The sequence below is a fragment of the Galeopterus variegatus genome, unplaced genomic scaffold (assembly GCF_000696425.1).
Source record: "Galeopterus variegatus unplaced genomic scaffold, G_variegatus-3.0.2 Scaffold7636, whole genome shotgun sequence".
In the NCBI taxonomy this organism is placed as follows: Eukaryota; Metazoa; Chordata; class Mammalia; order Dermoptera; family Cynocephalidae; genus Galeopterus; species Galeopterus variegatus.
Window position 1 is genome coordinate 69,147 of NW_007733747.1, and position 15,302 is coordinate 84,448.

General features: G+C 37.2%; 1 protein-coding gene across 1 annotated transcript in view; it reads left to right on the plus strand.

The window, feature by feature from the left end:
• LOC103607701 (MAGUK p55 subfamily member 7-like) overlaps positions 1–15,302 on the plus strand; it is a gene marked incomplete at both ends in the record, with an annotated part of 88,073 nt that overhangs the window by 57,337 nt on the left and 15,434 nt on the right. The window contains one exon of the mRNA XM_008592176.1: positions 9,344–9,514. Within this exon, the coding sequence (XP_008590398.1) occupies positions 9,344–9,514 (171 nt within the window). The remainder of the gene's footprint in view (positions 1–9,343; positions 9,515–15,302) is intronic.

Sequence of the window (15,302 nt, forward strand, 5' to 3'; positions counted from 1 at the left end):
TTTTTTTTTTTTTTACATTATGTGAGAGCAACTTTGAACCTGTAACATTCCAGAGATGAATTTTCTATTAGTTTGTTCAAAAGCCTTTATCCTCCTTTAAATACAAAATTAGCACATGTATGGTTGGTTAATATAATCCATGATAATTTTCATATTTCTGTGGTAATTGTTTTTTTCCTGACATTGTTTTATGAGATGAGTATAGAAGCTGACTTATCTCACCTCTTCAGGTCTCAGTAACTTTTACAGTTTTTATTGACATTTCTTCTCAATTTAAACCTCCTTCCACGATTTTTACTTGTTTGTCTCTTGGTTACTCTTAATTATACTCCATTGATTTGGGGATAATTTATGATTGGCATATTATGGTAACATCATTTCAATAATAATTTTTGTATAAAGATTGTTACTACATAATTTTTGTTTACTTTCTGGTGGCTAGTTAGGATAGGGATTGAACCCTGGACTTCGGTGTTATCAGCACCACACACCAACCGAGTTAGCTGGCCAGCCCATTAACTACATAATCTTTACATGTCTGTTATGATTTGTAGCATTATAAGAGCATTGGCACCATATTCAAAATGTTTATTTTAGTGGAAATTGTCAATGTTTTGTTGTCAGGAACATAACATTGTATAACAATTTCCAGCTGCTTAGTTTTTATTAATGTCTATGTAAGTTTTAAAAATCTTCTTAAAAAGTTCATTTATAGTAAAAGCTTCTTTTCCTTGTGATTTTGAACTAGTTAAATATTTGCTTGGTCAAATTCATCTGATTTTTAAGATGCAAAAAGTAACTTTTATACAATGCTTTTTTGGGCAATTCTCCCAATTAAAAAAAAAGTGAAATTCACATTTTAGTATATTTTAGATGAGAAAAAGAACTTAAATGTTTGTTTGTATCTCTTTGAAGAAATTAAGCAGTTTTCTTGACTGTGATTGCATTGAATAAATATATTTCTTTTAAAATTAGGAAGTTTAGAGTTGATTGTTCTATTAATCTCTTATTTTGGGGGTGCCTGTGACCAATATTGCTTTGTAATGATTCAAGAAAATTTCACTAAGACGTCTTTTCCCACGCTACTAATATATATAAGATTTAAACATACTAAAATCTTATGTAAACATTAAAAATGCATAATATCTGCTGTTTTATTAATGTTATTATTAATAACATAACCAGCTCCGTTAAAGAGATGTAATCAAAGATTGAAACTGTTCCATTTGAAAAATTGCAGGTGGTCACATAATACTATTTATTTTCTTTGAGTCAGCAGAAGCCAAATCCCACTTCTCTCTCGTTCACATGTGGGATATCTGAGACTGTTAGTATAGGTGGTGAGTTTCCTTGACGCTGTTTGAGGGCCTTATGTGTTAATGGGCAAGTTTGTTCATAAAATGATCATGTCTTTCTTATAAAATGCCATCTTAAAAAGATCAAAGTTTTATGAAAAAGCGAGATCATTAAAATTATAAATATTTACATTATATGTTTACAGTGAAGTTACTTATTTGGGGGAGCCAAAGAATATGATGATTTGTGATTTTAAAAAAGATTTTACATTGGGCCGGCCCGGTGGCGCACTGGATAGTGCGCCGCTTGGGAAGCGTGGCAGCGCTCCCGCCCGAGGGTTCGGATCCCACATACAGACCGGTTCCCGCTCACTGGCTGAGCGAGGCGCAGGAGCAACACCGAGGGTTGCGATCCCATTGCCGGTCCCGGTCCGGTACGGGGGCAACACTGAGGGTTGCGATCCGTTGCCGGACACGGAAAAAGACAAAAAAAAAAAAAAAAAAGATTTTACATCAACTATTAGTCTGGTTAAAAGTTTTAAACTCTACATACTTGTCTTTTTTCATCTTGACTTCTCATGTGAGACTGCTGGTTCTCTGTCTCCTTAGATCCTTGTTCTTTAATTCTTTTACTGTATTCTCATTTTTGATAGTTTTCTGTTGTTTTTTGCTTTTGTTATATTTGAGCTTATTGGCTATTCCTAACTATTGCAAATATACAAACTTGGTCTATACCATATAATCACCTAAAAATATGGAAGGTTAGAACATGCCTCTGACATAATCAAAATGTACTTTGTGTTATATGTTGATATAACCACACAGATAGATCTGCCAGTACTGGAGTTTATTTGTTCATGTATTATGAACTCTGTGTTTTTGCATTTTCTTTTTCAAATTATGAAATTGTATAACATTATAGAAAGTTTGAAAAATAGACCAAATAATTGCCCACAGCCCTCTCTACCTAAAATAACCTCTTTTTTCTAATACATTTGCTTCTATATTTCTGTATCCATATTTTTATATTAGTAAAAAAGTGAAACTCATAGTGTGTGATTATTGTATTCTGTCCAGTTTTTTCCATTTATTATATCAAATGCATTTCTATGGTGCTGTATAGTTTCATAATTATAATTTTAATGGTTTCAGCCCCATTTCTTTGAGATGTTTTGTAGTTTAATCATTTCCATACATCTGCATATTTTGGTGGCTTCTAAGATTTTTACTGTTAAAAATATCACAAACACTTGAAATTATAGGATAGAGAAGTATAATATTTATCTACAATATGAAGCTTATTTTAATAACAAATTATTCTTAATTTACATATGTAATTATTAAGATTAATACTCTTTTGATGAGTGGTATTGTACAAATGCAGTGTAGTGAAATAGTTTTGACCAGATGTCACTACTGATCAAATCACAACTGCTTGAGTTTAATTTTTTACTTAAGAGAAATGTTAAAGTCGAATCAGACTGATTAGAAGACTTGCAGAAAATCTTGGTTTCTAGTCATGGTCCTGCATTGTGAAAACACCTTAAATTACAAGTACTTAATAATTTTTGTGTCCCCTGGCAGATTGGGACCTTCTTGAGGCCAGTGACACTGTCTTTATATTTTTGTATTTTGTACGTCATATTGAATACAGAGAGTTTTAAAAATATAATTGTTTTAGAAAAAAAAAGTTTATATATTTAACCCCTAAATTAAACTGCTGCTCCTCTTTGATAATTTTTTCCTACTAGATTATTTCATAAAGTAACAGTAGGCTCATCACTTTTTGTGTTTGTTATGCAACTATGTATGTAGGGTAACATTTCAGACTTTCTTCTTGACTTCATTTCATCATTTAATACTTGAACCAAAGCCTCTGCAAGCATTTTTTATCACACCAAAAAATCTCCTTAAACTCATGGATTGTTATGCCTACCTCATAGGTTTCTGTGGGAATTAAATAAATTAGTCCACATAAAGCACGTTGACTAGTGCCTGTCATCTGGTAAGTTCTCAATAAATAACTACTGTTACAACTAATACTGTTGTTTTGGTATTGAAATTATTAATAAGAGAATGAGCTAAACTCAGACCAGGAATCATGTTTTTCTGTCATGACATAATAATAAACAATCTGGTACGTACATGTATCAACATAAAGTAGTGAAAGGAATTGTTCAGTAAGTATTTCTGGGACCATTGGTTAATTATTTAGAAAAATATAAAGTTACAGCCATACTTCACAAGCTTGATCTCATGATTACATCTGAGTAATTCCAGATGGGATAAAAAAAAAAAAAAAAATTGAGTGCAGTGCCATGCAACCCATTTTTTAAAACTTGAGAAAATATAGGAGTATAGGTATATATTTATCAGACCTAAGGATAGGAAAGTCGTAAAAACAATGGAAGAAATCATGAAGGATAGAAATGTACAGATTCAAACACATAAGCATTTTAAATTTCTTGATGATAAATGTTATAAGAAAAATTGAAAATTTTAAAAAGGCTTTGCAACAAATAGGACAAAGGGCTCATGACCTTATTAAAAGATACATGTACATGTATCTTTTAAGACCTAATCAAAAAGTGATCAAAATGTATTAACCAACAGTTTACAGAAGAAATAAGAAATGTGCATGAGGAATAAGCATGAAAAAGATGTTCAACCCAACTAACAGTTAAAGTAACAGTGTGTATAGTTTTTCACCTGTCAAATGATTAAAGTTTTTAAAGAAGTGATTAGAAGTTCTTCTATGAGAGAATGGTGAAATGGACAGTTGTACATACTGCTGCTGGAATTGGACATTGTTATTAACCAATCTGAAAACCATTTGGACAAGATCTAGCTTCTAGCAGTTTATCCGCATGAAGTCATCAGTAACATGGAATAAACGCATGTGCAGGGATATGTATAGCAGTCTTGTTGAAGTAAAGAGCAAATAACAAGCAACTAAAACGTTGTCAGTGCAAAGAAATGATAAATGTTTGTGGTGATGGATATGCAAATGACCCAGGCTTGAACATCATGTATTGAAATATCACTCTGTACCCCATAAATATGTACAATTATTACATGCCAATTTAAAAATAATTTTTAAAAAACTCCAAAAACAAAATAGCTAAAAGACTTTTACTTTAAACATAAGCTGTACAGTTAAATGACAATTCAATAAGTTGTCATAAATTATTCCTACTGGAAAATATTAGATAAGCAGCAGTTTAGTGTCTCCTTGTGATCAGGCTGACCTGCAACTGCAGTCTTGCTCTGCAGTCACTCTCCTATTGCAATAAGGAAAATGTACGTTCCTTTCAAAAACACAAATCTCTAGCAGCTGCGGGTAAGCTCCCTGGAAAAAGCCTGTCCATAAAGATGTTGAGCCAATTATAAATTACGAAAATGTGAAATATAAGGAAAAATATATTTTGTGTAAAACTGTTTCCCTACTCTAAATTCCTTGTTAATGTTCTTTTCCCTTCCTTCTTTTTTTAAAGCCAGCGCTTGCTAAGACTTTTGCCCTGGAAATAGACTGAAATAAATAGCTTGTAGGTTATTTATTTACATTTATTTAAAAGAATTCTCTGTTTTTACTTTCAGTTTCAGTTCACATTTTTTGGTTTCCCTTTTAATGAAAGAGAACCACGTAAGATCTACAGGCAAGAAATTATTAACTACCTTTTCCTGACATAGAATTTACTTTTTTTTTTTTTCTCTGTCCTTTTCCGTGTCCGGCAACGGATCGCAACCCTCAGTGTCGCCCCCGTACCGGACCGGACCAGCAACGGGATCGCAACCCTCGGCGTTGCCCCCACGCCTCGCTCAGCTAGTGAGCGGGAACCGGTCTGTATGTGGGATCCGAACCCTCGGCGGGAAGAATTTACTTTTTTAAGTGTAGACTTAATCGGGGTGTGCTAACACATCACTCATTATTTTATTATTTTACTGAAGTTTGAAAATTACAGTCTGTGTACTTCCTGGAAGGACACACCAAGTTTGTTATCACCTCTGACTTCCCATGGAAGACAGATTGGAAGAAAGTTGTCTGTTATTTATTTATTTATTTATTTTCCTCTTTCTCTCTCTCTCTCTTTTTTTTTTTTTTCCGGTCTGAGAAATAATCACAAATAGGTATGCTGGATTTTATACCTTTTGTTATATCCTTTGTTCTGCCTATTTTATTGGTTGTTCTAGGTTAGGAATTTTTCTTGTTTTCTTACTCTGTGTATATGGGTATGCATGTGTATGGACATATGTATGTATATGTGTGTACGTGTGTATATGTGCATATGTGTGTATATACATGGGTGTATGTAGATAAGATATGTGTGTATGTAAATATGGAACATATATGTGTATGAGGGGTCTTCAAAAAGCTAATGGAATGACTCATAATGTCTTTTAACTCTGCTTTTCCATGAACTTTTTGAAGTCCCCTCTCATATGTGGGGCAGTGAAAGATCATGATGAGTGAGGAAGACAGAGGGAAGTATGCTCTTTAAATTTAAATATGGTAACAGAAATACATTCCTAGAAAGAGAATCTTGAAAACAAAAAATGAAAGAATGCTTAATACATACTAAACCTACTGTTTTTCAAATGCCTTACTACTTAATAAGGTACTTTTGGCATTTAAAATATTTGATGTATTTATATCTGGCTATAAGTTTAGTATTTTGTCTCTTTTATAACATTAGCCAATGAAGAACTTATTAAAGAGCCTCTTTATTGATTCTTCCCTTTCTTGCTAGACTCTGTGCTATGGGAATACAGGGGATATATGTTCCTGCCTTCAAGGTACTTAAAAGTTGTTGGAGACATAATCCAGCTAATAAGTGCAAGCACTTACCAAATGCCAGGGACTGGGCCAACTGCATTACATGAATTATCTAATCCTTCACCGCCCTGTGAGATAGATAAAACTCCCCAAGCCACACAGCTGTAAGCTATCAGGGGAGCCTTGGTGCTGGCCCAGCCCGTCCACCTCCAGCCTTTGCCTTCCACACTGTGACCTGCAGTTCCCACAGAACCCATGTGGCAGCCTGATTGCCTTTTCTCCTTTGCTTTATATAACATGGGGATATTGGTCAAGGCACTGAAGCTTCATAACCTGTGCAAATTCCACTTGACTGGTAATCACTTCTGAAAAACTGGTGTGCATGAATTCAGTGGGTGACCGTGACTCTGTGCCCAACAGGGAGGGAGCAGGCCAGATGACCTCAGAGTTCCTTCCAGCTCCAAGGCTTTCCTGGATGTGGCATTTTGTTCTTTCGTCTGCCTCTTAATATTTTAACTCTGCTGAAAATTCTAAATATGTCATGCTTTCTTTGTTGAAATTTACATTAAGAAGATGAAACAGGAATGATAATAGGGTTTTGTTGCTGACTTTTTAAAATTACTTCAACTTGGTAAACTTTTATCAAGCACTTATTCTATCCCAAGCATTGCACAACTGACATCGCAAAACCATTCTATGAACATGGCACCCGTCTTTGATATGCATCCTCATTTATAAACCCGATTACTTTCTCTCTTTTCCTTATTATCTCTTTTTTGTTTATGATGAAGTGAAAACTGCAGTGAATTGCGAAGACTCAATGAAGTACTTCAGAATTTAGCTGTGATTAGCTAGTCATGAATTTTTCAGGTTTTCACTTTGGGACTTTATTTGCTTTGGATGTTATATCCATTCCTTTGCCAAAAGTTTATAGTGACTTGAGGAAAACCCTCCCTCCATACACAGAGTAATTGTGGAGGAATTTATAGTTCTACCTGTTTATCCTATAATTGCCTCCCATGAGGCAGGAGCCGTGGGAACCTGACACTAGAACACTGTGAAATACCCGCATTCTAACTTTTCTAGGTAGAATAGCTAATGTATAAGTTTTGTGCTAAACCAGGAGCTCTGTTATATTACAATTCCAATCTGGGCCAGCAGTCACAAGTGACAGAGTTGGGGTCGGGGGATGGGATAAATCAATTCTGCCAGCTGGGAAGAGACCCTTTTCTGAGAACTACTGCACCAGAGCCTGGGGAGTAGTTGTGAGGGTCTGAGCTATGTCTGGTGTCGTGTTGTGAAGACTCTGAAGACTCTGCAACAGAGGGATCCTTTTCCTGGGTTTTTATGAATCTTTCCCAGTGTCCTAGAAAACAAGAGGAACAAAGTAATATACAGCTTTTCCTCTAGCCCTTTACATAGAAGTTTGAATTCTCTCTGCACATGTGAGTTTAGAATTCCCATGTCTTTCCCTCATTCTAGGACCAGGGGGGTACATTTCCCCTTTTGCTCCCCTTGGGTCTTATGTCTTTTCAGAAGATGCCAGTGCATTTCAATACTGGTCCTGTTCACTTCTTCCCTTTACCTCTGTAAGGGAGCTTTAGAGCAACCATCTTCCTTCTTTCAAATCATTTATAAATTATCTTTTCCCTCAGATAACCCAAATATCTCATCAAAATCTTGGAGGGCCACAGAAATATATTATCACATGAACTTGTATCTCTCCATTCTTAATATTTGGATAAGTTTTTATTAAGCTCTGAACCTATAAGATGAGTCATATAACTCCGTGTGTGGTCATTGATAATTATTTTTGATATTCTCTTTATTGTCAATCCTATTAATTTTTTAAACCCAGTGGTATACTTTCTTTATACAGTATTCTCTAAAATTCACATACCAGGGTACTTCAAAAAGTTCATGGCAAAATAGAATTAGAAGAGAATATGAATCTTTCCATGAACTTCTTAAAGATCCCTCATAGATCAGTTATTACTCTTTTGTATATTGTTACAAAATACTTCTATTCTTTAAAGTTTTCTACTTATCAAATTTGATCAATGTTCCTTTTATAGGGAATATGTTTTTATACATTTTAAAATATACTTGCACTTTATTTTGTACTATGAAGCTGATGTAGAACGTAGGGAGTTATAATAAGCAGACTGTTTTAAAGTGTAGATTTTGAGAGAGCATAAAGGTTGGTTAGGTAGAGAACTGACTGCACTTCTTACTGAATTCTTGAATGGTGTGTGTGATAATCATTACTCTTCTAGAGAGGAAATAAAACCGGAATGACCCAACAGCATGAAGAGCAAGCAGGATGAAATGGGAGTTGACTGAGAAAAGGAACTTTAGCCTAAACTTTTTAAGCCCACGTGTTAAATGCTAGCAGTGGGCTGGAGAGGGCTCTTTAAGCTGACGTGAAGTCTATTTAAGTATTTAAGAAATTATTTTAGTGAAACATGATATGACTTATTGATGAGAGTACATGACTGAGGCTGTGAAACTTATTTCTTAATTTCATATGCTTTAAATCATAAAAGTGTAGAATTCGTATTGGAGAAAAAGAACCCAAGGGTTGGTCCTCTACTCCGTCCCCCTGGAGTCCCAGTAAAATTAAATGACTTGCTCAGGACCCAGCAATTATTGACCGAGCCTACATATTTAACACAACACTCTTAATTTAGTTTTCTTTTCGTTTAAAAATAGATGTTGTCTGTGCCACAGGTATGTTCTTAGGTTATACTTAGAATATAATATAAAATTTCAAAATATTTTTGAATAGAAAATTTGTAATTTATGTTTATAAGGCTTTTATGGTGTTTTAACTTTTTCTTATCAAATGTGTTCACCAGTCGGGGCCAGCTCGGTGGCGCACTGGATAGTGCGCCGCTTGGGAAGCGCGGCGGCGCTCCCGCCGAGGGTTTGGATCCCACATACAGACTGGTTCCCGCTCACTGGTTGAGCGAGGTGCGGGCGCAACACCGCGGGTTGCGATCCCGTGGCTGGTCCCGGTCCGGTACGGGCACGACACTGAGGGTTGCGATCTGTTGCCGGACACGAAAAAAGACAAAAAGGAAAAAAAAATTATTGACTTATTGAATTGTGTAGCACCTATTTTTTTCTCTTACTAAATGTACTTGTAACAGTACCATGGTGCATAAAATCTGACTTAACTTTGAGGTTTTTTTATTATTGTTTTTGGTTTTTTTTTCTTAATTTTCTTTTTTGGTTCTTATTACTAAAAATATATATTATTTTGTATTTGCAGCTGGTTTTAGAAGAAGTTTTCGTCTCAGTAGAAAAGATAAGAAAACAAATAAATCCATGTATGAATGCAAGAAGAGTGATCAATATGATACAGCCGACGTACCCACCTATGAAGAAGTGACACCATATCGACGACAAACTAATGAGAAATACAGACTCGTTGTCTTGGTTGGTAAGTGTATGCTTTTGTGTGTAATTCTGAGCAAATAAGTAAAGTAGTAAGAATTTAACTTCAAAGCACATCATACTTGGAGTTTTCAAGCTAAAAATCCCCTCATCTTGAACGCTTTTTGTCTGGTCTCCAGAATGAAATCTTTAGTCATTTGTAGTTTGTGATACTCAGAGACATTTAAGAATCATATTGGCATTTTAGTGGAACCTCTGTAGGAGAGAGTATAACAAAAAGCACTGCAATGTGTTAAGCATAACAGGGTTTCTTAATCTGTTTTGTGTTGCTGTAACAGAATACCTGAGACTGAGTAATTTATCAACAATAGGAATTTATTTGGCTTGTGGTTCTGGAGGCTGGGAAGTCCAAGAGCATGGTGCTGGCATCTGGTGAGGGCTTTCGTGCTATGTCATCCCATGGCAGAAAGCAGAAAAGCAAGAGAGCATGAGGGGCCCAAATTTGCTTTTCTAACAAGCCCACTGTCAGATAACTAACCCGCTTTCATGATAACAGTATTAATCTATTCATGAGGGCAGAGCCCTCAAGACCTAAGGCTTCTTATTAGGCCCCACCTCCCACTGTTGCATTGGGTATTAAGTTTCTGACACATGAATTTTGGGGGACACATTCAAGCCATAGCATAAGACAACTAAATAATAGAAATGAATTTTTAAAAAATATAATGCAGATTCCTTTCGATTCATTTTGAGGCAGCAGCGTGGTATAAGCTTCCTACGACATTTGTACCTTTAGCGAAATAAACTATTACAACAGCGTTCTGGGATATTTAAAACTGGAAAGTCAGTTAACAAAACTGCTTTAAAGTGGTTAGTATATAAATGCGGGGTGTTTCCACAAATGTTGGTTGGTTTGACTCATATTAACTTTCTAGCTTGTATCTCGTGCAACCTTCACAAACGTGAGCAGTTAGAAGCTCACGTTGTTTCTTTAAAAATGTGATGAGAGGTACATAAGCTCCCAGGGTCAAAGCCAATGACTTGGGGAAAGTTTTGGAATAGAGGAGCATGGTGTCTCTTGTTCACCAGTTCTTTTATAAACTCAAGATGACAGTTATGGGGACAAGAATAAAGAGAAAAGCTATAGAATCACCCTGTCTTAGTAAGATCAGATCCTTTGAAAGGTTACAACACGTGCTGTTAACTCAAACACGTGGTGAGTGATGCATGGGAAATGACACAGTTTCTCACATGTAATGGCACTGGAAGTGATCATTAGCATCATTAGATATTGACATTATTGGCATTGTTTGGAAATACATATTCCTATACTTCAGAGGAATTCACAGTTTTCTTCATTAGTAACATCCACATCTCCTAATCCATGTATACGGATCCTCCCCAAACCACACCTGGGAGACTATTTTCATAGTTTTTATGTTTCCCATAGAGCTTATAGTGTCTCAGCTTCCAGGCCTCATAGAGTTGCACTGATGAGAGTACAAGCATTCCCCGGGTGGTCAGAAATAAATCCTATTGTCCTGCATTGTGGCTACTTGAGATTTATAGTGTCTCAGCTTCCAGGCCTCATAGAGTTGCACTGATGAGAATACAAGCATTCCCCGGGTGGTCAGAAATAAATCCTATTGTCCTGCATTGTGGCTACTTGAGACCTCCTGGTTGTCTCCTGCCCTGTTGTGCCTATCGTGCCTCCTTTCTTAGCAACACAGATCTCAGCAGCATTGCCCCCATCCCCAGTGCCCCTTCTCCGCCAAGGAGAGAGCCGCATTGTAATAAAAGGGCAACGATGGTGTGATTTCCCACTTCCCCCGACATCCAGGTGACTCTCCCTGTCGCCAGGGGGTTATTATTATGACTCTGTAACTTTGAGCTTTCCCTAGGGGATCTAATTGAAAGAGGAAGGTAGAATCAGCTATGGGAGCTAACCATAAAAACTCTTCCCTCGGGATGAGGAAAGGAAGACAGGCAAGGATAAACTATGAGTCTGAGTCGTCACCCAGGGAAGAATAAAGGAAAATCATAGTCAGAAGCAGCTAAAGATGGTTGATAGTTATGGAGAAGAAATAGTTAAACCCCTTTCATAGTTTCTATTTATCTGTTAAGGACTTTACTTTTCCATCTATTTCAGGTGTGTTTACCTTTACCTCCTGAAGCTTAGTTAGGATGGATGCTTTGTCGTTTGAGATAATTCTAACATCCCACTGCCTTGGGTGTCTTGGGATTGGATCTGTTGATTGTGATTTTCCTTGAGTATTGGTCACCTCTCCTTGTTCTTTATATGTCTCACAATTTTGTTCTGTATACTGGACATTTTGAACATTATATTGTATAGATTTAAGGGTGTTATACTCCTCTAGAAAATGTTAAGTTTTTTAGTAGACTATCATGCATGTGATACTGGGGTTGGCCAGAGACTTATGCAGGGGTTTAAATCTTAGTTCATTTCCCAGAGCCTTTCTTATGCTGCTCTGGATTCATCGCACCCGTGCACAGCCTAGGGATGAGCCCAAAACTTTGGTGAGGTCTCACCCACTCTGGCCACTCCTCCACTGTGTGGCTCTGTGACAGGGACTCATCCTCTGGGCAAAGACCAAGAAGAGACAGAAAAATAAAATGGGAAACTTCATTCCCTTGGGGGCCACCTCTCCAGATTTGACTCCCGTCCACACTCTGCCTGCTTTTGTTTGCTTTTCAGAGTGCTCAGATGGTTGCTTTTTATAGTGTCCAGAGGGTGTAGTTGTATTCAGTGGGGAGATAGGCTCTAGTGGGCTTTCTTCACCCTAGTGGAGCTGGAACTCTTCAAGTTTTCAGCTTCTCTCACAGGTGAAACTTGGCCTCTCCTCATTAATGTACCTTAATCAGCCTCCTCAAAATTGGGAAATTAACCCCAGCTCTCATGTGTTCTAGTCAGAGTTTCAAAGCATCATCAGGACAGAAGAATATGACAGCATCATCCCAACTACGTTTTGAGGTAAAATAATGCTCCCAGAAGTACGAGTATGTATCACAATACTCCATCCTCAGCCACGAACCATAGAGTGATCTGAGGCATTTTGGCTTCTGTTCTGTATAATGCTGGTTGTTTACAGCTACGATTGTTGAACTAAAAATCATCTGGCCAAAATCTTCAGTAAACAGGTTAATTTAATTGTATGCACCTCAGTTGTCTTGTCTCCCCTTTGACCTTTGGGGTCCTGGCAGTTGAATTCTGAACTAAATATGGACTCTGTTTATGGTCCAGGTGCCTTACTTTGCTAACACAAATTTCCCTTCCTCTTCTCACTATCTGTTTACATTTTCAACAGGATCCTAAAGCTTTCTTTGTTAGCCCCATAATGTCAATCCCACTGCAGTGACTGCTCTTTCTCTATCTCCTGTTTAGAATTCCTTGGGTTTCTAAGTCCTGATTCTCAGAGGAGATTTCCCCTTTATTTCCCAATAGGAGAATTGCCCTCAAGATATTCCTAAACTAGAGATGCTAAATGTTGATGCTTCTAAGTGGTCCGGTTAGTGAAGATCATATTTCCTTTGCCATGTGCTTCTGCCCTGCTAGTGTTTCCTCATTTGGAGTTTTCTGAGCCTTCAGCAAATAATTAATTGCATTACTTCAATGGCAACAAAGTGTCTCTTGTTTCTCTACTACTTAGGTCTCTCTACTAGTAAGCTCTCTATCATGTTACCCTAACCTCTGCTCTTCCCAACTCTTCAGTCTCAACTGAGTTAAATTTTAACTTGTTTCTCAAGTGGGTCCTATGCTTCTCTGTGCTGGGTAATAACAGTAGTTCAAGGCTACGCATATATTAATTATTTCCTTCAGTCCTCATCATGACGATGGGTTAGATACTTTCATTATCCCCATTTTACAGATGAAGAAACATTGCAACACAGAAGTAAGGAACTTGTCCAAGATCCTGAAGCTACTAACTTGTGGAGCTGATTCAGACCCAGGCAGGTGGAGACCAGAACCCTCTTTCTTATCTCGCTGTGGAATAGGGCTTACAATCTATGAAACTGGGGCTGTGCTGACACTCTGTGCTGGATCGAAGTATTACCTCACTTTCCTTTTTTCTCTTTGATTTAGGGCCCATTCATTCATTTTCTTGACAAATATCTTCTCATTTTGTGAAAGTTTAGATCGAAGTCTACAAAAAGCATCCATTGTTTACCTGGATCCTGCCCACCTCCAGTACATTGTGTCAGATGCTTCTGCCATAGGCCTCCCTCGTTCAGTTCAGCAGCCCTGCTGGACTCGCCTCTCTCTTCCCTACACATTAGTTCTACACGCTGCCTAGGCATGGTTCCTATTGTACACGTCATTACTGCTTCACTGTTTCTCTCCTTATAATTCACCAATGGATTCCTAAGCATTCTAGGCTGATACTCCTGGTCTTTCCCTCCCAAATCTGTTCACATTTTCCGCAGCCACCTGGGATAATTCTCCCTGTCACCAGGAAAGGTTCTGTGCTTGATCTGTTGGCTCTGTCTTCAAAGTTCAGAGATTGCATCTCTCAGTAGTTTTTGGATAGACGGAGGCAGCGTTGGAGAATATGCGCAGGGAGGAGCCCCTACCCTTCCCCTCTGACTTCCAGCCCGCGGAGGTCCAGGGTTTCTCCAACCTTAACATGCATTCCTATCACCTGGTGATCTAGTTAAGATGCAGTTTCTGATGCGGGAGCCTGGGGCAGGGCCAGAGAGCAGCATTTCTAACAAGTTTCCAGATGACATTGATGCTGCTGGCTTGACTGATTAGGGAGTGCATTTTGCTTTTCACCTCTGGCTGCTGATTATGATGCAGATGTTGTAAGGTGCTAGCACTGTGCACACAGGGAGAAGCTTGTTTGAATGGGTTCTGTTGCCGTTTCTTTCTTTGGTTGGTGGTTGTGAACTGGCTGCAATTTATTTTGATTTTCTTGACATCACATTTCAGTTGGTGCTTTCTCATGCATGCATTGTAATGATGGTTTAAAAACATTTGGCTTTGTCTTAATCTGCTCTTCAGGATTTGTTCAGTCATATTTTATACTGGTTTGCCTGTTTTGATCAGTTGATTTATTATTATTAGCCTTTATTCTGAAATTCCTTTTTTATTTAATTTTTTTATTGTAAGATAGTTGAATGTACATATCTGTGCGGTACAGAGTTGAGTATCAATACTTGTGAGCATATTACTCAGCCATAAAAAAGAATGAAATATTGCCATTTGCAGCAACATGGATGAACTTAGAGAAAGTCACATTAAGTGCAATAAGCCGGGCATAGGAAGAGAAATACCATATGTTCTCATTCGTAAGTGGGAGCTAAAATAATAAACATATAAGTAAAAGAAAGAAAGATACAACATTCACAATAATACACTGAACTTTCAAAACGACAACTGGAGTTACTTAGAAGTGGGAAGGGAGAGTGGAGGAAGGAATTGGTAAAGGGCCCTGAATAGCATTGACAGTATATATTCTGAAATTCCTTTAGAAAAAATAACTTTATTTGAAACTCTTTAGTCCCTAACACTTTATTTCCCTATCTTGCAGCTGCTGGTATAATGCAGTATTTCTTAAGTTTGTAACAATTGCATTATAACAGAACAGACTTAATGTAGAATATTAGTTTTATTCTTTCTGTCATGTTGGGTTACGTATTATACTCAGGCAAATAGTAAATCCTGTCTGAATGAAAATTAGAGAAAGAAAATCATGTAAACATGTTATATTAATGCAAACTTCTTAGTAATATTTCTGTTAAAGGAAGGATTTATAAGCCTGCAAAAATAAAAAATGCTTGTACTGGTGGAGGCTTGGAAAATTTGCCCCCTGCTG